Source organism: Cadophora gregata, assembly GCF_030347475.1.
Source record: "Cadophora gregata isolate MNR1 chromosome Unknown scaffold_4, whole genome shotgun sequence".
Lineage (NCBI taxonomy): Eukaryota > Fungi > Ascomycota > Leotiomycetes > Helotiales > Ploettnerulaceae > Cadophora > Cadophora gregata.
The window spans coordinates 1,699,860-1,726,339 of record NW_026695927.1 but is presented as its reverse complement, the minus strand read 5'-3'; the positions used below and the strand labels follow the sequence as shown (position 1 = coordinate 1,726,339).

The following is a 26,480-nucleotide window of genomic DNA, read 5'->3' as shown; positions in this document are numbered from 1 at the left end:
GCTAAATAGTTTAAGCTTTTTCGACTTAGTAGTTAAGTGAAGAAGTATTTTTATTATCTTCTAAAGGTTTTTATCTTATTTATTCTATTACTAAGTAAGTATTTTAATTTCCTTTTCGCTTTTAAAAGCCTTAATTACTAGTATAAGAGTAAGATATTCTTCTTAGGAATAATCCTATTAATTCTAAGAGTTCTTATTAGTAAGAGATATAATATTACTATAAGAAGTTAAGAAGATTATGTTATTTCTCTCTTTTATATTACGTTTATAAGATATAATATAAATATAAGAGAAGTTTAAAAGAGATTATAAAAGTAAGTTTTTTTTTCTTTAATATTAGAAACGTAATAAAAGTAATTATAAGAATTAAACTATATTATAATTTATCTTCTCTCTTAAAAAGACTAAGATCACTTATAAGGAAGTAATAAAAGTAAGAAGAAGTACTTTAATTATAAATATAACTTAACTATACTTAAGAGTACTTAAGGAATTTAGTAGAAGTAAATATTAGGACTCTTACAAGTAAGGTTAGTTTCTTTAAGTATAATAATATAACGAATATTTATTAGTAGTTATAATATAAAGTAGAAAAGATAGTAAGAGAAAGAGGTTCTTAAGAAGTCTTAAGAATAAATAAAAGAGATATAACTATTAGTAAACTAAGCTAGTCCTAAGTTCATTATATAACTCTAGTCTTATAGTCTTATGATATTAGTCTTACTTATATAACTAGCCTATTATAATCAGTCTATTATAATTCTAGAGAGTAATGTTCTTTTAAAGATATCTTTTAATACTATAACTTCTACTTAATCGAGTAAGCTCTCTACTAAATAAATACCTGCTCTACTACTATATAACAACTATTAAAGTAGTTAAATATCTCTTTAATATTTTAAAAAGGTAAATAAAAAAATAAGTGACTTTAAATATTACTTCTAATATAATTATATATTATAACATATTAAGTTTTCTTATTTAAATAATAATTAATATTAATTTTTAGTCTACTAATTACAAAAGTAAACTAAATATATTATTTTAAGTCTTTACATATACTAAAAAACCTATAAATACATTACTTAAGTAAAAGTCTATTATAATACTTAAAATAAATAAAAGTAAGCTATATTAAAGCTTTAAGAGTATTATCTTAGTTATTTTTAAATAATTTATTATTAGTAGAGTTATTGTTATCCTTTAAATTAAAAGCTTATTATAAAAGTTAAATAGCTTTACTTTTTCATATTTTAATAGTAAAGTTAATAAGTATTTTTATTATTATTTAAAGATTCTTATTTTATTTAACTTAATATTTAAAAAGCTTTTTAATTTCCTTTTTACTCTTAAAGACTTTAATTATTAATATAATAATAAGATATTCTTCTTATAACTAGTCTTATTAGTCTTAAAGTTTCTTTTTAATAAAGAATTTAAAAGAATTAAATTATTTTTCTCTTTTATAATATATTACTAAAGTATAATATCTAAGAGGAAAAAAGCTAATAAAAGTTATAAAAAAAGTTTCTTTCCTTTAGTATTAAAGAAGTAATAAGAGTAATTATAAAAATAAAGTTATATTTTTTTTAAAGAAGAGTTAAGTTTACTTATAAAAAATTAATAAAATAAAAGTAAAAAAAAGTACTTTAATTAAAAGTATACTTAATTATACTTAAATAATACTTAAAGAAATAATAAAGTATAAGAAAAAAGAGAGAACTAAAAATATAACTTAATTATACTTGAAAAGTACTTAAGAAATTTAAGAAAAGTAAATATTAGTCTTTTTTAATATAATAATATAATATAAAGTAAAAAGGATAATAAAATAAAGAGATTCTTAAAAGGTTTTAAGTATAAGTAAAAAAGATATAGTTACTAATAAACTACGATAGTCCTAGGTTTATTATATAACTTCTTATTTAAGTATCTTTAATACTAAGCCTTATAGCCTTATAGCCTTATAATATTAGTCTTACCCACGTGATTAGTCTATTATAAGCTTCTTATATAAAGTAAACTACTTAGGTAAGGTATTTTCTGCATTTATTATTATATTTTACTCTTTTTATTAGCGATATCAATGAACTTATAATAAGGTTCTTTTTTTTTAGTTAATAAAACTCCTTACAGGCCTAGAAACTTTTTTTATAATATCAATCAGATAGTAATCTCGGCTTCATCTCCTCTTTTCCAACCTTTACCGACCCAAGCCTTCATCCGAATCCTCACCCCACTATCAAAGACCTCAAACGTTCTAAGTTTTTGCAGCTCTTCTCGGAAAACAGTACTCGCTAAAGATAGCTCTTTCTCGCTGTAGTCTGAGAAGAACATCTGTTTCGCAAGCATCATATTGTCAGCAAGCTCGTCTAGGCTTGATGCCATAGTGTATGTTGCACAGAGCTTGACCTCGATATTGTTTCCAAAGCCGCCATCTTCTAGCTTTGTAGCAAGCCATGAGCCTCGAAGTACGTCTGGCTCAAGAGCCATAAGGGTCTGGGGCTTTTCGTTGGGTCGAACCCACAATGCGGTGTTGTAGAATGCTGTCAGCCAAACACGATCTGGTCACAGATTAGCACGTGGTGCCTCATTGTTTTTGGTCAGCCATACCTGCCCATGTTGAAACTGATCCAACACCTCCTGGTTTCAGCACACGGAATATTTCGCTTATCACTTTGTTGCTCGAGCCAGTGTCACCTGGAACAGGAAGTCCGAAATTAGTGAAGACGTGAGTAAAGGTGTTGTCTGTCAGACTCGAGAGATTTCGTGCATCCAACATATCCGTTTCCATATCCTTCCAGCCTTCGGTTGTTATACGATGCGTAACCTCTTCAATCATAGCTGGGGACAAGTCTGCTGCCATGATCCTAGCATTCGGGTGTCGGACCTTGATCTTCTCGCTTACGATTCCTGGGCCACACGCATTATCGAGAATGTACGACGCATCCGTGATTGGAGGTGAAATTGATAACACCATGTCTGTTGCGAGTAACCGAGTACGGTTTTCTGACCTACATCGACGCTGTTAGCTTCTATAAACCAATACGGGACGGCATGAATCTGAGAGAAAGCTTTCGGATTCAGAATATTGGGCTTGTGGAATACAATGCTTCAAGAAGGGCCCATTACATTCGCTCATACATAGAGCTATATGTTGATGGTTTGGTGGACGCCATGGCTTGGAAAAGCTTGCTAAATTGAAGGACGCTTGAAGATTTCATTTACTTGAAAAGGATGTGAAGATAGTCTGAGTCTAGAATAAGTACTGATATAGATACGCCTGAGGAGCTTGATATACTTATAGGAGCTCATGCTGTTGGGATTCATCTTACTCCTCAACCCTTTGTCTCTGTTTACTGCCAAGGCTCGCGTACATCTCGGAGACTTAATGCTAGAGGAAGTCTCCGATGAGACACCACGGCAGTGCTATTGAATAGTAATGCTCCGTAAATTTTGCGATTGTTATTAAAGCTAGCAGAAGCAATACTCAGGAAGTGTCCGCCATGAATTGCTTGTCAAGCCCTGAGACACAAGAACTGGAGAGTATTGCACGTGACCTCCCAAACAAGCCGCACCGGGATGATGTTGACAACATTCCCATGCTTTTACACACGAGCCCGAACCCTGGGCGTATACGGAATTGGTGTCTTGTCCGCTCCCATAGTATACGACTGTGGAGAGAATCCTGCAAACCAGCTGCAAGCTTTGGGTCCACCAGCGGATGAAAACAGAGATCTTCAGAAGAGGCACTTGATGCGGAACTGCAAATATTTCATTCATACATGTTAGGTATAGATAAATATGTCGGCTTAACGCATCTGCCGCGCGGACCAGGTGGTGTAGTAACTCCTAGGTAGAATATCTACGATTGCAATTAGAAGAAAATAAGTAAAAAGAAAGCTCTTGCAACTCGTACATCCAGCACACCTTGGTTTCCCTTTCTCACCATTCGCAGCATATGGAGGTCACCACTTGTTTGGTCCAAAATGTTCTCCAGGAGTAACGGCAGCTTGTACCGCTGTATTCATGGCATCCATTGTTGTGGTGGTTATCGTGTTTCCCCACCATACAGGTGCTTCCACATTATTCATTGTGAATGCAAAGAAGATGAATAGTGTGCTTAGAGCGAGTCCCAAATCTAGCCCAGCACTTGTCAGGTAGTTGAGCCTTGACCACCATCCAAAGAATCTCTGTCGAATGAGCTTCTGGAAAATGAACCCAACGATGCCCCAGGAGAGGTAATTAAGGGGCGTGGCTGGTGGTATGGAACCTGCGCCTCCGAGGACAAGGGGTGCCATTAAGTATTTCATAGGCGACCTGGGCCACTTCTTGGCACCAGCCCAGAATATAACTGGCAGGACAGCGCCGATGCCGAAAAACCAGAAGAGTCCCGAATATATTTGACCGGGAGAAAAGATTCGAGCAGGTCCGATCAAGCCCCAGATTACAGAAGCTAGACCCATTAATTGATTATCTACACGAGGTGAGTGTAAGTGCTTACCTGAAAAGAACACCCTTCCGCCTGGACACGTGAAGTGTTGAGGTTGGTGCGGAGTACAGACGTCTTTGATATTTGTAAGGGCGAAGTTGAGAACAGCGATCTGGATGAAACAAGACAAGGTGGTAGCAACAACCTGCGCCATAAACATTGTGCGTGGTGGGATCTAAACATATTAGCTCAGTTGATAGTATCAATTTTGTCAGAATCACCTTCATGTAATGACCAAATTTGAGATCAGAGACGAAACTCAGGGCCTGAGACATGGTGATGTAGCCATAGGTCTTGAATATCATGAGTGCCAATGGCCGTCCAGGTTGAATATATCCATACACAAACTCTGTGAGTACATTGAGACCGATCTGGGTATTGGTGATTGCTTGAATGATTCCGATTGGAAGTGAAAAGACGAATGAGATGGACAGGGCCAAGAAAAATGACCACCACGCTAGCAATAATCAGTTTCAGCCAGATAAGGTGGTCAAGAATTATCTGGAAATATGGAAATATGGAAAATTATTGACCCACTCAAATTTATTGGGAATGCGAGGACTGTGGCCAGACTGAGGGCGACCATTAGAACAAAGAGAGTGAGGTACCACCACTTCAATAAAGTTAGCGCTATTACAGATAAAATCAATAACCTAGATCGGAGAGCACATACGGTTGGTGCCTCCTTATATTTGCTCATAAGCTTCATATGGATGTCTGCTTCTTCCTTGGTACTGTTGCGAAACTGTCCCCAGATCTGCTTCCCGTGATTTACGTAGGTGTATACAATCAAGGAAGCGATGGCGGCAAAGGACAGTCCATAGGACATAGCAAACGTGGTTGAGAGGAATAGTGGCGAGTATGCTGTGTATGCTTCTAAATCGAGTGTGAATTTTGGAGTCAATATCCTCGACACGTTATACGACGCTCCTGTATTATCATACGTCGTACTGTCAGTCATTGGCAAGTACCTTGCAGACCACGTTCCCGAGTAATGCAGTATCGAGGAGCCAAATATATAAAATGTCACAACACCGATGAGAGTATTGGCAATTGCGAACCAAGGAGGGATGAGCGGCGATCCGACAAACCCGGATATCTGAGTCCACTGTTTCGAATATTTCAGCACTGCCTGCAAATTCGTCGGCGGAACAGCTACTCACGTCAAATGTAATAGGTAAAATCGAGAGTCCCGTTGTGCCACCAAATAGTTGGTTGATAATAACGTTGTTTGGTGCAATCCAGGTTGCGAAGGCAAATACACTCAAAAACTGCATTAGAAAGCCTGGAATGAAATAGCTGGATGTTCGAAGATTCAGCAACTGTCTACATTCAATAAAGATAACTCTGGGCAAGAACAAATTCTGTGAAGCTGAGATCAACTTACTAAACGAAGGCTCCCAAACAAATTAGCCCGAACCAACGGTATCTTGGCATATTACCGCCAATGATGGAATGGTCTTTCGGAGCAGCTTTTTCGTACATGGCGTTCATCACTTGGATACAGTCAGCGCCGTAGAACCCTAATAACAGGATTCCGATTGAATAAATGGCTCAGGAACCGAGTTCTTAGACCAAAGAGAAGTATGCATTGATTTACATACATGTGACACTAACAAGATTTCCCGGCCAGATCATTGCTGCAGGGTAACTAGTCGAGGTTAATAATTGATTCAATCCACGGGTTTATGCCATCGTTGGCGTAGATCTCAGGTTGTTCTTGTGGTCTGGATTTCAGATGGAGGCAAAATGAAGGAAACACTTACACCAAGTACCTTCGCAGAACTCCCGCAATTCCGTATCTAGAGGGGCTTGTCAGTGCTTGCCACTCGAAGGGAGCACTTGGATACATCATCACAAGACGCGATGATGTTTACATTTCCGCTGCGACAACTTCTATAAGGAGATCGCTGTGTGGACGAGCCTGCTTACCCAATTGACTGCGTCGAAATTGTTAACATCAGCTGAAAGATTATACCAAAGTCTTGCTTGTAGAATGCAACCTGTGCAAGAATTATATCAGTGGCGTAGGCGGCACTGAACGAGACGCTTGCCATAACGACAATAATGGAATGCTCCTTGATATTGAAAGGGCCAGGGTTCAGGGACCACTTCAAACCAAAAGTAGTAAATTGACGACTTGGCATGACCTTGGCCCACCCATCTATACAACGAGAAATCAGTATTGTCGTAAAGATAGTGTACATCCAAACACGACATCAAACTCTTCGTAGAAGATGGAGGCAAGGACAAGGACAACGACAAGGTAGAAGTTGTCTCCTCTCAACTTACGTCCTAATGGCCAGGCAATGATTTGTGCGACCAAAGCACCTAGCCCGATGGACGGGGCACGTAGGGAAAACAAGGTATTCATGCTTGCTCCGACAAAAACCAAGGTCAATCCGAGAGTCCAAGCACGAATCGTATTACAAGGAACGTCTTCGTCGTAGTTGTGCACGGCAGCTCGAACCTCAGGGTAGGGAGAGTCCTCCTCTTCTTTGGCAGCGAAAGACTCATCGTCGACAGAAGCGCTATCTAAGATCGCTAACTCTCTCTTTTCCTCCGGATAATTTGGATCTGTCTCCATTAGTATAGGTGTGTCTTTGCAATGATGCATTCGAGCATACCCCACATGGACAAACGTTGCCTAAGATCAGAAACGGGATCAAGATGCTTAGCATCTTTCACAGAAGCTGGGTATCTTGCATCTAGTTCGCGTGTGTTAACCTCGAAGTCATCCATCTTCAAGTTCCAGTCCTTCTCATCATCAAAGTCGGTATTCGTTCGTGCCGCTGGAGCAGCCGTGCCGGACGGCTTTCCATCGTATTGTAAGGCCATAGCAGTAAAACAACCTGGCGACAACGAGAACGATCAACGGTCTGGGGATTCATAAAGCGAACCATGGCTGTTATAAGAAATACAATGGTTGTGGGTGATCCTCTATCACTGACACGGGCCAGGCAATGTGGCGTACATGGAACGGCAGGTCTCTGACTTACGTGAAGCAGCAAACTGTGGGGGAGGGGTAATTCAGATAAGCTTCTTTATTGAGATTCGCCAGCAGGGGATGTTTTAGAGCTGGAGCCATGTGTCTCAAATTTGGACCTAGCCGGGAAGGCATCACATAAGAACAAACGCTAGAATGAGTTGTGGTCTTGATGCTATGTGCTTGGAGATATCCCTGCTCCATGGATATACTGTAGAACTTAACTGCTAGGAGGATGATAGTATTGTAGCAAGCGATTGCAAGTTTACCAACATGCGAAACCAAGGACAGTGGCTAGACGACATCCATGCACAAATCAGACGAAACATATCTGCGGCATGGCAGAGAAACAAAGTTATCATGCAATGCACCACACTGACTGGCTCGCAACATCGGGATATGAACGAAACAGCCAAGGAAGCTTTCCCATGGAAACATGATTCAGCACCAACCGTGGCCATTGACATCCACAGCCACACCGCCCAAAAGGCAAACACATACCATGTTATGGCAGTAGAGATGGTGGATGGAGATGGATTGCAAGATCGGCTTCAAGGCTCCAAGACGGACCCGGCTGGGAGAACGAAGTCGCCGAATTTCAGTCATGGTTGGCTCACTCAAGCTATCCGTTCTGATTAGGTTCTGCTCACTCCGCTAGTGCTAGCATAAAAAGTCTGCAGGTCAAGTTGCAATCATCGTGAACGGTCAGTTCAGGATACTCCGCACCAACCTGGAGCAGAAGCCGTCGTCGGATCGTCTCATCGTGCCATAGCATAGCCGCCACAGTCAAGAGTGGTGATTACTGTATTGACCAAGGTAGGTTGGTCAGCGATTGGCCCTGCCGGGTGTACAATACTCTTTGGAAAGAGGAGTCTGGACGTGGTTGAGCGCCACTGGCACTTCACGGAGTGTGGTGATATTAAGCTCACAGGCAGCTAAGCAGCCGAGGTTACTGTAGCTACTAGCTAGTCAGTCAGGGGGTGGCAGGGTGGATGGCTTGGCCTGGCCTTGTCAACCCTGGACGTCAACCACGACGAATACTGTACCTATGCGACCCTCATCAGGAGTTACACCTGCACCTGCACCTGTACCTGTGGACTGGAAACCTTCTACATCTGACTTCCACCTTACCTTGCCCATTCGAGCCCTTCCCTAACCTACCTACCGAGGTAAATAATTACCTGCGCTTTTCAACGCCTATCGCAGCAAGCCTAGCTGCTGCCAATTTGCCTCCCATCCTGGCTCAAGGTCCAGGTCCAGGTCCAGGTCCAGGTCCTTCCAAGCCCGAGCCCAAGGCCATCCAACTCCTACGGCCACCCGTCTTCCAATCTGATTGGCAATCAATTGCTGTTTGCGCCCCTTACGAAGAGGTTCCTCGTGCACCCCGTCGGCTTGCCCTGGCCGGTCATACTATACCTCACATCCAGATACATCACGAATAGACATGGCTAGAGTATGCGGCGGGTGGTAGTAACAGGCCTCGGCGCCATTACGCCCTTGGGCGTGGGTGTTCGCCGTACTTGGACTCGGCTCCTGGCTGGCGATTGTGGTATTGTGAGTGTTGCAGATCGTGAACCATCTGCCAGATGGCAGGAACTGCCTAGCACAGTCGCGGGCATCGTCCCAGAAGGCAGTAGAAGCGACGGGAGTTGGCAGGCTTCGGACTGGCTGGAACGGGGCGAGGAGCGGCGTATGGCGAAGTTCTCGCAATTCGCGATCGCTGCTACGGAGATGGCTTTTGATGATGCTGGATGGCGGCCACGCAGCCAAGCAGATCGAGAAGCTACTGGCGTATGTTTGGGCAGTGGTATCGGGAATCTTGAGTGTCTCTATGATACCAGCATAGCCTATGACAAGAACGTACTCATCCCATCCCTTGATTTTCCTATGGTGTTCTGACATTCCAGATAGGGCTATAAGAAAGTGTCGCCGCTCTTCGTTCCGCAGCTACTCATCAATCTTGGCGCAGGGCATATATCAATGAAATATGGTTTACAGGGCCCGAATCATGCTGTTACAACTGCTTGTACCACTGGCGCTCATGCAATTGGCGATGCATTCCGATTCATCGCGTTTGGAGATGCGAATGTCATGGTCGCTGGAGGCTCGGAATCCTGCATTCACCCGCTCGCTTTGTCAGGCTTCGCCCGATCTCGGTCTCTGGCTACAGGTTTCAATTCCGATCCAGCCTCGTCATCGCGGCCATTTGATCGTGACAGATGCGGGTTCGTGATTGCCGAGGGAGCAGGGGTTGCCGTACTAGAAGAGCTTGAGCATGCCAAAGCTCGCGGAGCCGATATATATGCCGAAATCAAAGGTTATGGCTGTAGCGGGGACGCGTTTCATGTCACAGCTCCGAGGGAAGATGGCGCAGGCGCGCTGCTGGCAATGAAAAGAGCTTTAAAAAATGCAGGTATACCTCCAAGAGAGGTGGACTATATCAACGCTCATGCCACAAGTACACCGCTAGGTGACGCTGCCGAGAATAGGGCAATTGAACGACTCATGCTTAGCGAAGAAGGTGCAATACATTTGGAGGAGGTTGCCGTGAGTAGTACGAAGGGTGCCATTGGCCACTTGTTGGGAGCTTCCGGTGCAATCGAAGCAATCTTCTCGATCCTGGCAGTAAAGGAGGTGAGTGGGAAGATTCTCCTCGAAGAAATGACAACAGCCGCTTACCTTTGCGCAGAACATCATGCCACCAACCTTCAATCTTCAAAACCTAGATGATGGATTCAGATGTAATTACATTCCCAGTTCAGCTCAAGAGAAGCTGGTTAAAGTTTCTCTTTCGAACAGCTTTGGGTTCGGTGGTGTCAATGCATCTTTGGCATTCTCCAAGTACTGAAGATTGGAAAGCTTAAAGCAGAAAGCAGAATTGGCCGAATCTTGCTATTAAAAGTGCAGTGCAAAGAAATCTCAGGCTTCTGTCGGAAGGAACAAACATTCCATTTCAGCTGAACGCTTTATTTTCACGTTCTAGCCCTGTTGACCTTGCCATGCTCGAGTCCTCTATTCGTGTACCAACTGCGGAAATTCTCCCAGTTCCTACATGTATGCACCTGGAGAGTTCCTATGAGAGTCATCTGAGTTTCATCGCCAAACGGCTTTAATGGCAGTGGCGTCAGGTCACCGGCGCGCTGTGTATTTTGACGCAGTTGCTCGATGCAATGTTCTGGTTCTGTAGTGAGCGCAAACTCTGATTGATGATCCATGATCACAACTCACCAATGTCATCGTGTTCGGAGTAGTATTCCGGGTCTAGTGCTTTCCGAACAGCATTCCTCTGATAGTTGTGGCGCCAGTATCTACTAGTGTATGTACCCGCTTAGGGGTAAGAACACCCGAAGCTCTTGATCGCTCGGGTGGAATAGCACTGCCCAAACAACTTACAGGCAATGCAGAGAATGCATGACTTCCACTTTTCGTTGGTGTCAGCCTTCAAAGTCTTGGACAGTTTAATAAATTCTTTGTTGTCTCACTCTGCCAGATAGAATCCTCTGATTGCGACTGGGTCTTCAAGCTCCTGTACTTCCTCTTCTGACAGGACCAGATACTGCCCTGAGCGTTTGTTAGTTGCCATCGCGAGACTGGGACAACGCCATACATGAAAAGAGCTCAGCCCGCGCATTATCTACCTCTTTATTTGGAGTTTCAACATATTGAGGTGAATAGGAGTTGTGTTCTCGACAGTAGCTCTTTGTTGTTTCGTTGTACCGGAAAGCGCTGGCGTATTTTACTTCCTGCAGTTGTATTACAGCCTTTGCTGGACCTGTGGGCTTGTCAGCGCTGGCCAAATCTGCTTCAGCTGGAAGTATTTACCCCACTCGGTCAGGTAGCCATCCTTGAACGTCTGCGTAGGACACAGTGTTGATCGAAGCGACAGTTGTATAGATAGCTTGGAGGCCGAAGATCAAACTCGTTATCGATAGGTTGATTATAGCTAACCTTGGCCACGGTGATCTGGATGTCTTGCAGCGTGAACTTTTGCTATCATCTGTGCAGTTGCCGTCCGAAATTCGGATTTCTTGTAGGTTGCGGCTGGTGCTGCCATGTTATTTGTTGGAATAGTTTGGCTTTGATATGGGCTCCAACTAGAGTCTCAAGATCTGATGACGAAGCAAAATTCAGAGCGCGATATTCACTATTCATAGGTCTTGCTCAGCATTACTGCTGGACACATTCCCACGGAGAATTGGTAGCACATCTCGTATAGTACGTGTTGTTCATGTGCGAGTACGGCGTTAATTTACTGGGATTCAATATTGATCTTTCCGGGTCCTCTTCTTCCATTCCAAGGTGAACACAGTTGAAGATTATTTTGGGCCAAGCGTTTCTCCACAACTTCGCCTCAAGCAATTATACTGTTCACCAACACGTATGATTTGTAGCTCTGTTCATCGAAGTGATGCTTCTCGAGACTGCTACATCATCTCTAATATCCTGCGCTATCAAAATGACCAACACTGTAGCTCTGTCTGAGGATCAAGTGGATGGTCTAACCACAAATTGCAACCTCTGGATGCGAACCATAAGCTCCAATCCTGCCTTACATATATCACTTGTCGTGGACTGCGATATGGCGAGGACAATCGATGAGGCTCGTCTCTGGTGCGTTCTGTGAAATAACCTGGGAAGACATGATCCAGTGAAGCATTCCATGACGACGAGATTGTAGTAATTCCCGTTCGAAGAGTTGTACCAGGTACGCATTGAGCCTTTCTCCATTCCAAACTCGGGTAGAATGCCAAGCTGGGACACTTCCCAGGTACAGCCGTTCCCATAACTAGTTAGAAACCACGGCTTTACGCGAGCCTTATTAAAATCGCGCCCCCCCCCCCCCTCCTAGGCCCCCTACTATAATCACCTACGCTTAAATATCTCTATAGTAACTATTTCAAATAACTTAATATTTTCGGAATATTAAGTTTAATATACTTTAAAACGTTTCTAAGCGTGTTTTATAAAACTAGAAAATAAAAGTAAAGGAAAAAGCGAAATAAGCTATACGCCCGAGTACCCGGACTTTAAAGCACTTTAATATAATATAACTACTTATTACATGTAAAAGATAAAATAAATAATATAAGGCGAATACTACTACTAAAAATATATTTATTTTTAAGTCTTTAGTATAAGTTATATAAAAAAATAAAAGGAAATAATATAAGCTAAAGTAAATAAACCAGCCCTAGCTTCTAATAAGTCCTTAATACTAATAGGCTTAAAAAAGCCTTTTAGTTAGTAGTAATATAGTAATTATTATAAGATCCTCTTTTATTAAACGTTAAAACTTTAAGTTAAATCCTACTACTTATTTAAATAAGCTATCGTACTAGATAGCCTTTTTATTAACTCTTATAATTAATATAAAAAATAGCTCTTAGCTAGCTGAGCTTAGTATAATATTAATAATTCCGAGTATTTTACTTAAGTAAAACTAAGTGATTCGATTTACCTAAAGGCTATTAAGACATAAGCTAAAGCTAAAAAGCTTAAAGACTATAAACTTTTTATATTATAATTCTAGAAGTAGATAAGATCTTATAAGGTTAAAGACTCTCTAGTTATTATAATTAAAAGCTAAAAAGACTAAAAGAAAGCTAAAGCTAGCTAGAGATCTTAAAACATATTATCTTCTAAGGCTCTATTAATTATAATAGAGGAGATATAGTTCTAAATTAATAAAAGCTAGAGAAACTATAATTCTAATAATAATACGCTATCTATAGGCTTTAAAAGAAAAAGGAAAGCTAAGGTATAACTAGAGACTATCTAACGAGTTAATTTCGCCTTTAAGCTAGCTTTAATACCTATTAATAGTAATCTATTTGAATTAGATAGTTCTTTAGCTAGCGATCTATTAGATATACTTTTAATACTATATCTGTTTTTAAAAGAGCCTTAAACTATTATATTAAGAGCTTGAAAAGCTATAGAGCTTTTAATTATTAATTAACCGAAACTATAGTAAATTAATAACTAATTATATAAGGTATAGCTTTATTTGAAAGATTAATATAAGAACTATAATAAGATAGCCTATTATATTATTATAAGAAACGATAATATAAGAGAAGACGTCTATTACGCTATTTTAGCTAAGATACTATCGTATAGTAGTAGAGCAGGCTTTTATTTAGTAGAAGGCTTACTCGATTAAGTAGAAGTTATAATATTAAAATATCAAATACTAACGCTATATAAGCCTATCCTAGGTTTAGTATATACTTAGTAAGTATACTATATATATATATAATATACTCTTAGCCCCTAATTCTAGGGGGTAATATTCTTTTAAATATATCTTTTAATACTATAACTTCTACTTAATTGAGTAAGCCTTCTACTAAATATAAGCTTACTCTACTATTATATAATAATTAAGAGCTATATTTATCTCCTAAGCACTTAGTATATATATAGTTCTATTATTTTAATTAAGCTTTTTACTAGAACCTCTTAATTACTCCTTAATTTCTGAATCCTTATAACTTCTCTATAATTATATTATCGTGTACTATAGGGAGGAGCTTTATATAGTGTGAAAGTCTTGATTTATTAAGGTATTCTAGAGCTCCCCTATAAGAGGAAGCTCTAGGAGTTCTAGTTATATAAGTAGCCTCTAGTTAGTTAGAGTGCCTTAGGGAGTGCCTCAGGTATGTTAGGTGTATAATATACCTTCTCACTTAGCTTTATAATAGTAAACGAAGCGATATAAATAGTATAGATAATACTACTTAAACTATAATAAGAGTTAATACTAACTAATAGTATTAGGTCTTAAGCGCCTAGTAGCTCTAAATATATAAACTAGGTAGGTTCCCCGGAACGCTCTTTCTTTAAATAATAACTTCGATATAATATTAGTAAATATAACTAAAAGCTCTCGTGCTACTCGCGCCTCACGCGCCTTTAACCTCGCTACTACTCGTGTAATAAAGAAGAAGACTATAAGTTATTAATTTGAAGATTCTAATATAGTTAGCGTTATAAGAAATCGTTAGAACTACGCTAATACTTATAAAATAGGCCCGTGGCTACTATAGCTCCCCTGCCGCTGCTATTCTACTATTACTACTATTATTATTACTACTACTAGTACTAGTACTAACTTCTACCCGCTGCTTCGCTATAGTAGGGGCTATTTATACTATGCTTTATAGCTATTATATTCGTAGTAGTTTATAAGGTACGCTAAGCGACCCCTATCGCGATAAAGAGATAGCTTTATATTATTTTTATTATTATAAAAATAATAAATCAGGTTATATTACTACCTTTACTCGCGCTACTGAACTTTTCGCTAGCTACTTAGTAGCTTAGGCTCTTCTAGAGGGTATACGTGTAAGTATTTCCTTATATTATAGTATTAGAATAATAAAGTATTAAGGTATTAATATTAAAGTACTAAGTAAGACTAACTTTATAATATATATAAGCTCTTATAGTCTGCTAGGCCGCTATTTGAAAAGCCTTAGAGACTAAGGAGAATAAGGATAAGGATAAGAATAAGATCTGTACTACTATCTATAAGTCGTAATAGTAGTCTTATAGATTTCAGATATTATCTAACTATTAATATTAGCCGCTACTCCTACCTTTACCTCTACTCTCTATAAAGAGACTACTATTCCTCTCCTTACCTTATTTTTAGTACTATAGGAATAAGCTCCGGCTCTACGGGAGCTACTATTGTCGCCCTTATAGCGCGTTTAGCCTTATATGCCTCTACCTTAGTAGAGGTTAATATTATAGCTAGCGCTACCTAGTAGTTAATTAACCTTCTCCTCCCTTCTTAGTAAGTAATATAGGTTTTATAACCTTTAAGTAGTAGCTTAGGAATATTACCTCTTTATTATTATAGTTTAAGCTAGTGTATTAGTATAGCTTTATAACCTAGAAGTTATAGCTTAGGATCAGGTCTTTTACTCTTTATATTATTTTAGCGCGGCTTTATAACTCTGAAGTAGTAGCTTAGGATTAGGTCTTATAATTCTACCTCTTCTCTTCTCTCTAATAGTATTTAAGAACTATAAATATAAAATAAAGGAAATATAATAAAAGAAAATATTTATATAGATTATATAGCTTAAGTGAGCTTCTTAATATTAGCTTAAGAGTCTTAAAAGTTTAAAAGAGCGACGAATACTTTAAACTTCTACTTTAGTAGGTTTTTAGTTAAGCTATTAGCTAGTATATTATTTATTAGAAGATACGTTACTTAAAAACTCCCCTTTTTATACTCCTATTATAGTTATATATTTTATATATTAACGTGCTAAAGCTTTATTAAGATTCGCTAGTTCTTTTTAACTATTAGCTGAATTATCTATTTATTATCATAGAATATATTCCACGGAGCTCCTATATTAAGCCTTAGCTCTTTAAAGAACCTTTAAAGCGCTATTACCTCCTTAGTAGTTTATTCTATACTAAGAAGCTCTGCCTTAGTTATTAAAGTAGTAATAGTATCTTATTAGGAGGCTTTCTAAATAATAGCTCCTCTAAATAGTATAATTAGAAATCCTTAGGAGGAATAACGCGATTCAGTATTATTTATAAAAGATATATCTAAAGTAATAAGAAAGTATATCTCTCTATTCTTCTAACTATAGATAATAGCTAGGAATCTTAAGCTAAATAGATATTATATAATCTAATTAACTGCCTCTAAGTATAGCGCGCTTAGGTTAATAAGAAAGTATAATAGTTAAGAGGCTATAAAAGCGATATCTAGCCGGAGTATAATAGCTATATATAGTATTAACTTAACCTTCTCTTAATATTCCTTAATTTACTTAAAAGTTACTATACTAAGGTTCTTAACTAGCTTATAATATAGAAGAGGCGTACTAAGGCACTTCCTATTTACTATATTAAACTTCTAAGCTATCTTCTTAATATAAATATTATATAAAAGAGATACTATCTTCTTTTCCTTATTTTATACTACTTATACTCCTAAGAATTATTCTATATCTCCTAGGACTATTAGCTTATATACCTTATGTAATCCGTCTATAATTATCTAGCTCTCTTTAGCATATCTAATATAATATAAGACCTGAATATTATTAATATAAAATACTATAAAGATAGTCCTATACTAGTTTATAAAGATATATAGCTCCTCTACGAGTAGAGATAAGTCTAGCTTACTAAGTATCTTAATAAAGTCGCTATACTAGAGTATAAATAAGTCCCTTAAGCTATAAAGTGCTTAATTAATTTCTATTACTATTCCTAGTCTTTTCTAGCTTTCTAGAGGGAAATATAAGATTAAGGCGCTTCTCTTATCTCTTTTTATATTAATAAAGGCGTTAATTATATTAAACTACTTTACTTCTAAGTTAAATTAAGCTACTAGTGCTATTATAACTTAGAACGACCTCGCTATAAGTGTAGCTATGTAAGTTAAGAATATTATAGAGTTATCTTATATATTACCTTATACTATAATCCGAGACTTATAATACTTAAGCTATCTTATAGAATCTACTTTATAAGTAAATACCTACTTTAAGGGAATTAGTAAGGTAGCTATATCTTCCCTAGGAATTAGTCTTTAATAGTCTTAAGCTTCTAAGTTTAATATCTCCCTTTCTATATTAGCTTTAAACTACTTACTATATAGGTAACTCTCTAGCTCCTTCTAGTTCTTAGGTAGCTTCGAGAGCTTCCCTTGATATTAGTTTTATAAGTTAAAGGCTTCTACCTCTACTTATATATCTAATATAGCGCTTAAAACTACTATATAAAGTGTGATAATATTATAGCTATTAGCTTATATCGGAGTCTTACTATAGAAGGTTATAGTAAACTCTTAAAAGCGCGAGTAGCTATCTTATCTTAAAGCTACTACTATAAAGTAATAGCTGCGTATAATAAGTTTTTTATATTCTCTCTAAGCTTCCTAAGTTACCTGAATTCGATTACGCTTTATTACTTACTACTATTAGCGGCTATTTCTAGCTACTTATAGAAACTTAGTTCTTATCGCTTTAGGAGGAGCTTCTAGAAGCTTAGTAACTTATTACTTAAGGTCTTATAGCTATTAGCTAGGTAATATGACTTAAGGGTATATTCGTTAGTATACCTCCTTAATACCTAAACTGGTATTATTACTACTTATAGTATTCTTCCGGTGCTAAGGTAAGAGATAATTAGTCTCTATAGCTTTAGTATCTCTCAGGGCGCCTTAACTTAACCTCTTATAAGAAGTTAGATCTCTACTACTATTAGCGAAGTTATTATTATAAAGGACTATATTATTACTCTCTACCCCTAAGGTCTGACTCTTATAAGGAGGTAATTTAAAGGTCTAAGAGAGCTTTAGCGAGTTAACTTCTATTAGCTCTTATACCTCTAGTACTACCCCTGAGCTTCATAGAAGCTCTATTAAAGTAATATCTATTAGTTCTAGTACCTCCTTAGTAACTGGTATAGTAGTCTTAATACTAATATTAGCCTTAAATATAGCTTCATTTAATTTAGCTATATATTCCGCTATAACTATGTTAGTAATATTATTAATACTATACTTTATATCTAGAGTAACGATATTCTCTTCTAGGTCCTTAATAAGCTCCCTTAGAGTAGAAGTAGGTTAGCTAACCTTCCTCTCTTTCTTAGGGGAATAGAATATTATTTTATTAAATCGGATATTACGCGTAATTACTATATAGTATAGCTAGGGCACTTAGATCCTATATAAGTTAGAAGTAATATAATTAACTAAGTATCTAATATACGCCTTAGAGCTAACTTTAAAACTTCTATAATTCCTTTTAGCCTCTCTATTAGTTATAACTAGATATATATACGCCTTATATATATATACTCTACTTTAGTTAAGTCTTAAGTTAGTTAAGAGCTTCTTTACTATTAGTGGATTATACTACTAAAAATAGTTTTGAAACTATTCCTAAAGTACTTAATTTAGACTCTTTATCTCTTAGTATATAAGAGGACTTATATTATAAAGGTAGATTACTATATAATATACCTCTAAGTAAAGCTTCTCTAGTAAATTCACCTGAATACGTATCTTAATAGATTTAGTAATAATCTCTTATCTTATATACTCTATACTACCTATAGGTTCTTTAGTATATAATAAGGGATTCTTTACCTCTATCTCTTCTCTTATAGTCTATTCCTTATACCTTAATATACCTTGAATAGCTATAACTAAGGTATTATTATTATACTAAATAATATAGACTAATAGTCTATATTAACGCTTAGTCTAACGCTTAAAGTTCTCTAAGACTAGTATAATATAGCTAGCTAACTTACTTAGTAATATATAACTAAAGAGCTTCCTACTATACTTATCTTTAATAATAAGTAGCTAGTAAGTACTATTATAACTTATATTAAAGTCGAATAAGTCCTAGAGAATTCGGTAGAATAGTCTAGCTGCCTTATTCTCTAACTCCTATCTTAATATAATATTTCTAGTGTATATAATAGTATAGTCTTTATACTAAATTCTTAATACTCTATTAAATTATACGCCTCTCCCTACTTTAAGTAATACCTATAGAGTACTCTTTTCTAAATAGCTAGTATATAAGTACTATAGTTACGGAGTTATAGAACACTTCTTAAGTAGTTAACTTAATAATTAGAAACCTTACCTATTTAAGCTATAACTTAGAGTTATGTATATTATAATAAGCGTACGTATTAAGGTCACTAAGTTATAAGAGTAACGAGAGTATCTGAAAGGCTTATATTTAAAGAAAGTTAAGTTAAACTTTTAAACTAACTATCTAATAACTATACTTATCTAAACTTCCTTATACTATAAAGTAGTATCTTTCCCTAAGTACTATAGCCCGGCGTCTTTTAGTAATACCTCTAAGATAATATTAATATAGAAATTATAAACTATAGTAATATTATTAAGTAATAAGTCTTAAGTATTTAGACTATTTAGCCTAGCTAAGGAGTTCTTAAATACTTATTTCCCTTTACTAACTACTAGAATTTATTATATTCTAGCTTTTATATAGTTATTATTAGTTAATCTCTTAAAGGAACTTAGAACTAACTTATTCTTATAATTAACTAAGTACTAAGCGCTATAGTTATTAACTAAGGTACTCTTTAAAAGTATATAAGGAATATTAATAAAGTCCGCGGCGTAGATTCCAAGTGTCTCTTTAAGGTCTAAGAGCTTTAAATTAATAGTAGCTATATTAATATTTCCGGGGTACTTCCCTTTAGCTTACTAAGATAATAGTTCTTAGTCTTTACTAAGCTTCTTCCTAGTAATCTAAGCTATAGAGATAGTAATCTAGCTTTCCTTAGAGATCTCTTAGCGTAGTTCTATATACTTAGGTACTTAGATAATCTTACGAATCCTCTTAATTTACTTATTATTTAGATAGAATCTTATACTATTAGCTTAAAAGCTATTATAGGCGAAACAGAGCTTCTAGTACTTAATTAAAGGGTACTAGTATCTGATTCTATAAGGGTAGTTAGTCTTTCTATCTCCTTAATTTAAATAGGAGTAATTCCGAGAGCTTCCGGAATAGTCTTACAAGTCTCTTATATTAGAACAACTACTTAGTATTAGTGTAGCGTAGAAACTATTAGCTCTCTTGCCTTTGTTCCGGTAGTGCTCCTCTATATTCGCTATAAATATTAGACTATACTCCTCTAGTATTATATTATACTAATATCTTAGAGTGTTATCTCTTATAATATCAGCGAGTGCTTAAGCGGCCTAAGTCTTTAACTAAACTAATACTATATTTAGGAAAGCTCGTATACTATATACTCTTTATATATCAGGAATATTATATACTCTCGTAAGATAGAAGTTCTTTTACTATAGCTTATATCATATATAAGGTTTAATTCGTGACTTCTTATCTTAATATATTAGTAAGCTAAGTATGTTAGTGTAATTCGAAATAATAGAGGTTAGTACTACCGCGTCTAAAGGTACTATATTATACTTAATAGACTTAACTAGTACTTATAGTCCTGCGGCGCCCTTAGCTATATTATTATTAATTATATTAGTTAGAATAGATTAGCTAATAGTACTATTTACCTAGTTAAAGAGGTTCTAAATACAGTTATTAAGCGCTATCTATTTAGCTAGCTTATTCGAGTACTCCCTTGTTTAAGTTTCTTAGAGTACTTTAATATTTTTAAACTTAGCTTCTAAGGGCTTACTTATAGATACTAGCGGTTCTATTATACTCTCTCTTTCTTTAGTAGTAGTAGTGTTCTATTTTACTAGTAAATCTAAGTCGGCTTATATTAATAATACTATCTATTTACTAAAGCGACTATTTATCTTCTCTTATATAAAATTGTTAATACTTAAGAGATTTAGTTATTACTTAATAATATTTCTAATATTATTAATATTAGGGTTAATAAATCTTCAGATTCTATTAAGTTTAATATAGTACTAGAAGGTTATTTATTACTAGGGCTACTACTTTCTCTAATTAAGAGTATTACCCTTATATTTAATTAACTTATTTCAAAGGTATATTAATATATTAAAGAGGCTTTCTATAGAACTAATAGTGTTAAGAGTATTTCAGGAAGTTCAGGGAGGTATTTAAAAGAGTTCTTTAAGTAGCGGTATAAGTATCTCTTAATACTACTTGTAACTCTACCTGTACTATATAATATACTCGTATAGTAGCTTAAACGAGTGAATATAGCTCTTAACTATTATATACTATAGGGAGGAGCTTTATATAGTATGAAAGTCTTGATTTATTAAGGTATTCTAGAGCTCCCTTATAAGAGGAAGCTCTAGGAGTTCTAGTTATATAAGCAGTCTCTAGTTAGCTAGAGCGCCTTAGGGAGTGCCTCAGGTGCGTTAGATGCACGATATATATCTACTTTCCTAATAGATTTAGAATTTAAATAATCACTTAGTATTAATACTATATACTTAAATATCATATAATAGTAGAGCAGGCTTTTATTTAATAGAGAGCTTACTTAATTAAGTAGAAGTTATAATATTAAAAGATATATTTAAAAGAATATTACTCCCTAGAATCAGAAGCTAAGAGTATATTATATATATATAGTATACTTACTAAGTATATACTAAACCTAGAATAAGCTTATATAGCACTAGTATTTAATATACTCCTATAAATATTTAAATCTATAAGAGCTTACTATTAAATATACTAAATATAAAGTTAAGTCTAATATAGTAAGTATTTTATATAGTAATTATACTCTCTAAATAAGTATAATAGTAACTATTCTATATTTAGCTACTTATATACTTAGTAATAAAGGAAATATATTATAGTTATATATGATAATAAATATACTTAAAAGTAAAGTATCACTTAATTAGGTAAGTTTATAAATAAATAAAATCTAAATATTAAGATACGCTTTAAAGCTATATATAATCTAATTAAACTAAATAAATATATAGAGATCTAAGTATAAGATTCTTAAAGAAATTATTATAATATCTAAATTTAAGTAGTAATATATATTTTATATATAAAGTATTATTAAAATAAAGTAAAGCTCTATAGCTATTATATAGTATTTACTACGCTACGAGTATACTAATTAACTAGATTAAGTAATTATATATAAATTTAAAAAGTATAATAGTAAGTAATTACTATTATACTTAAAGGAGCCTCCTGATTAGCTAGTTTAAATAATTTAATTAGTAATTTACTTATAAGTTAAATAATCGTGATTATATTATATACTCGCGTATATATATATAAATATAGTCTTCCCTTTATAACCTTATAACTTTAAGCTTATTATATATTATATACTTATACTTATATTCTGCTTTTACTTTTCTTTTCTTTTTTTCTTTATTACTTATTTTTAATACTTTTTTAAGTAATCGATCCTTTTATTATATTATTATACTTTATTTACTTACTCTTAGATCTTTTAAGAAGAAATCTATACTAAAGAGACCTTTTACTAAGTATTCCCTTATTATTTCTGCTTTAACTAAGAGACTTAGAGAGTATTTAGCTACTTAAATAAGTAATTTATATTTTATTTTTATTTTTTAATATTTACTTCTTTATATAATTATTACTAGTAGAAATATATATATTTTATATATATATATAGAGTTTACTTTAGCTAACTTATATATAGAAAGCTGATAAAAAGCGCGAAAATTCTACTTCTAATAAAGAGGTTATTATATAATAAAAAAAGATAATAATAAGCTCTTTACTTAGTCCTCTCTTACTCCTACTTCATCTTCTTCTTAGAATAAGCTTAGTAAAGCTAATAAGAATACTAATAATAATAATAAGAATAATAATAAGCCTCTCTCTTCTTCTAAGATTATATCTCATATATATACCCGGTTATTTACTCTCTTATTAAGTTATTTATATTATCCTCCCCCTACTAATAATCTCTTACTAATTATTATATTTAAGTCTAATAAGCTAAAGAGAACTACTATTACTCTAAAGTTCTCTTATAAGTCCACGATTACTTTTATTATTATTAAGCTTCTAATAAAGTCCGAGTTATATAAGAAGACTAGTTCTATAAAGAGAACTAGAGATAAGTAATTATTTTATTTACTTCTTAAATAATTATTTCTTAGAATTTATATTATTAGTATATACTAATAATACTTATAAGAAATAAGTTTACTTACTTATACCTTAAATATATCTGATTCGCGCTCTCTAGTAAGAGCGATAAAGGTTATTACTATATTAATACTACTTCAAGTAGCGATTACTTCTATAATTATATATCTAGCTATATATATACTCTTATATTTAATATAATTACTTCTATTATTATATATCTAATTACTACTATTAATAAGAATAATAAGACTATAAGTTAAACTCTTCCTAGTATTTAAGATTTTATAGCTAATATATAATAGGACTAAGAATAGTATTATAAGGCTCTATAAGTTACCTTTAAGATTAAGTATCTTAAGGAAGATAAGAGAGATAATAATCTGTTTAATAGGATCCTAATATGTTCTAAATATCCCTTTTATAAGCGCGAGGAGAATAATAATAATAATAATAATAATAATAATAATAATAATAATAATAATAATAATAATAATAATAATAATAATAATAATAATAATAATAATAATAATAATAATAATAATAATAATAATAATAATAATAATAATAATAATAATAATAATAATAATAATAATAATAATAATAATAATAATAATAATAATAATAATAATAATAATAATAATAATAATAATAATAATAATAATAATAATAATAATAATAATAATAATAATAATAATAATAATAATAATAATAATAATAATAATAATAATAATAATAATAATAATAATAATAATAATAATAATAATAATAATAATAATAATAATAATAATAATAATAATAATAATAATAATAATAATAATAATAATAATAATAATAAGCTTAGTGGATTTAGTAGGATATTTATATTAAACCGGAAGTATACTATAAATACCCTTAGTACTCTCGCGTCTTTATTAACTAGTAAATAGCTAGGCTTATATAAGCTAGAATATAGATTTCTTTAAGTTTTACTAGATTTTTTCGTTAATTTATAAGATTTACGCTAAATTTTTACTTTAGTTTATATAGTTTATAATAGATCTTTATACTAGATTAATAGATTTTACTAGATTTCTACTAAGCTCTAAGTAGATTTACTTAAGCTTATAGTAAGATTAAGTAGATCTTTTAGTATTTTAAAGGAAAGATACTTATTTTATTTAAAGTATAAATAAAAAGTTTATATAACTCCTTTAAACTATAGCTTAAAATAACTATAATTAAAGCTCTTTTACTATTAATATATAATCCTTAAAGTTAAGAAAAGCTCTAAAGTACTCGAACTTTTAGTAAGATAGATTCTTTATAAGTCTATTAGTAAGTATATTAATAGTTAGAATATAAGTTACTTTAAATAATCTATAAGTATATTCTTATTTTAATTCTATATTTTAAATATTTATATAACGAAGCTTTATTATAATCCTTTTATTCTTACTTATAACTAGCTTAATTATCTATTAATTATTATAAAAGATCTCTTATATCTTATTAATTTCAAGTACTAGATCTCTAAAGAACTACTATAAAACTATTACTTCTTTACTTATATACTCTAATAAAAGTAATTTAGCCTCTGTTATTAAAGTAGTTATTATAGCTTATAGACTTACTTTCTAAATCACTAGACTACTAAATATTATAATTATATATCTTTATAATAAGTATCGCGTTTTTATATTATTAGTAAAAGATATATTAGACGCTTATATAAGAGAGCCTTTATACTTTCTATTATATATAATACTTAAGAAATATATTTTAAAGAGATAACATATAAGCTAATAAATAGTAGTAAAGTACTTAGGTCCTAAGTTTATTATAAACTTTAAGAATATAATAGTAGTAAAAGCTATATCTAGTCTTATAATAATTATTATATATAAGACTAAGCTTATATGCTTTTAAAACGCCTTAATCTACTTCTTAGTAGCTTATCTTATATACTTTTAAAGATTAATAAGTAGAAGTAATATACTTAGGTACTTTCTATCTATTAACTTAAATTTATAAGCGATCTTCTTAATATATTAGTTATAAATAAAAGTAATTATTTTATACTTTCTATCTTATACTACTTTAATTCTAAGGAATTACTAAATATCTTTAAGATTATATATATTATATACTTTCTTTAGCTTACTAATAATCTACTTACTAAGCAGATAATTATTATAGTAGTAAAGTACTTAGATATTATTTATATAGAATAAGATAAGTACTTTATACTTCTTATCTATAAATATATAAGGTTCCTCTAAGTATAAAAAGAGCCTTAGATCTATTAAAGTACTATTAATATATTTATACTAAAGGTATAGTAAGTCTCTTATTCTATAGAGAGCTTAATTAACTTATAGTATAAAGCTAAGCTTTTAGAACCTAAGAGAGAACTAATAATATATAGTTTTACTATTAATATCTCTAAGAGTATTAATAAAAGTATTAATTATATTAAAGCACTTAATTTCTAAGTTGAATTTCACTATAAGTACTATAGCTATATAGAATAACTTTACTAACAGTATACTTATATATATTAATATAATTATATTCTTATTCTAAAGATCTCTATAAATAATAATATAAGATCGATATCTACTTATATATCTATTATTCTCTACTTTATACTTAAATACTTATATTAAGAGAATAAATAAGCTTATTAGCTTAGAGTTATATACTTCTAGCTTTTAATACTTATATTTATCTATATTCCTTATCTCTAAGTATATATCTTAAATAAATTATTCTTTTATTAGATAATTCTTAAGATTTATCTATTATTTTAACTCTAGAAGTAAGTCTTAAACTTTAACTTTTAAAAGTAAGATCTTCTTATTTAATATTAGATAACTTACTTAAATTACTATTATAACTATTAAGTATACTATCTGTATTATATATTTAAGCTCTTTTTACTTTTTAACTATCTTATACTAATTAAGTATAAAAGTAATAAGAAGCTAATCTAACTTATATAATACATCTATATATATACCTTTAAAAGGATTACTTCTAAAGTTCAAGTTACTTTTAAGGTTTAAGTTACTCTTATATATTTCTTAAAAGATAATATTAAATATTATAAATACTTCTTCTTTTTTCTCTTTTTTACGTCTTTATTTAGCTCTTATACTACTTTTAGTATTTAAGCTTAGTAAACTATTATTTAGTAAGCTTTTAATACGCTCTTATATATATATATATATATATTAGTTGTTAATATTCTTATTATTCTAGCTTATAATTATTCTCTTAGTACCTTTATTATAATTAATACTAATATAAGTCCTCTTATTATTATTAGAGGTAGTCTAATCAGGATTTATACTTCGATTCTTATTAAATAAAGTGGACTCTTTACTTAGTCCTATAGTATATTTATTTTTAGATT

The 26,480-nt window shown here is 33.1% G+C and overlaps 5 protein-coding genes across 5 annotated transcripts; 2 read left to right on the top strand and 3 right to left on the bottom strand.

Moving 5' to 3' along the window:
- Nucleotides 1–2,163: 2,163 nt before the first annotated feature.
- ONS95_010295 (uncharacterized protein) lies at nucleotides 2,164–2,980 on the bottom strand (the record flags this gene model as incomplete). Its single annotated transcript, XM_058503881.1, has 2 exons — nucleotides 2,164–2,564; nucleotides 2,614–2,980. 2 exons carry the CDS (start codon nucleotides 2,978–2,980, stop codon nucleotides 2,164–2,166), a joined length of 768 nt encoding a protein of 255 aa, XP_058360594.1.
- Nucleotides 2,981–3,968: 988 nt separating this feature from the next.
- Nucleotides 3,969–7,330, bottom strand: ONS95_010294 (uncharacterized protein; the record flags this gene model as incomplete). Its single annotated transcript, XM_058503880.1, has 12 exons — nucleotides 3,969–4,456; nucleotides 4,505–4,667; nucleotides 4,714–4,949; nucleotides 5,030–5,105; nucleotides 5,166–5,600; nucleotides 5,656–5,791; nucleotides 5,880–5,988; nucleotides 6,097–6,143; nucleotides 6,259–6,294; nucleotides 6,425–6,656; nucleotides 6,785–7,069; nucleotides 7,120–7,330. The coding sequence occupies 12 exons, from the start codon at nucleotides 7,328–7,330 to the stop codon at nucleotides 3,969–3,971; spliced, it is 2,454 nt and encodes an 817-aa protein (XP_058360593.1).
- A 421-nt stretch (nucleotides 7,331–7,751) lies between these two features.
- Nucleotides 7,752–8,117, top strand: ONS95_010293 (uncharacterized protein; the record flags this gene model as incomplete). Its single annotated transcript, XM_058503879.1, has 1 exon — nucleotides 7,752–8,117. One exon carries the CDS (start codon nucleotides 7,752–7,754, stop codon nucleotides 8,115–8,117), a length of 366 nt encoding a protein of 121 aa, XP_058360592.1.
- An 816-nt stretch (nucleotides 8,118–8,933) lies between these two features.
- On the top strand, nucleotides 8,934–12,345 carry CEM1 (Mitochondrial beta-keto-acyl synthase; the record flags this gene model as incomplete). The annotated part of the gene is made up of 2 exons (XM_058503878.1): nucleotides 8,934–9,338; nucleotides 9,390–12,345. 2 exons carry the CDS (start codon nucleotides 8,934–8,936, stop codon nucleotides 10,206–10,208), a joined length of 1,224 nt encoding a protein of 407 aa, XP_058360590.1. The 3' UTR covers nucleotides 10,209–12,345.
- Nucleotides 10,957–11,532, bottom strand: ONS95_010291 (uncharacterized protein; the record flags this gene model as incomplete). The annotated part of the gene is made up of 3 exons (XM_058503877.1): nucleotides 10,957–11,039; nucleotides 11,086–11,250; nucleotides 11,427–11,532. The coding sequence occupies 3 exons, from the start codon at nucleotides 11,530–11,532 to the stop codon at nucleotides 10,957–10,959; spliced, it is 354 nt and encodes a 117-aa protein (XP_058360591.1).
- Nucleotides 12,346–26,480: the final 14,135 nt, after the last annotated feature.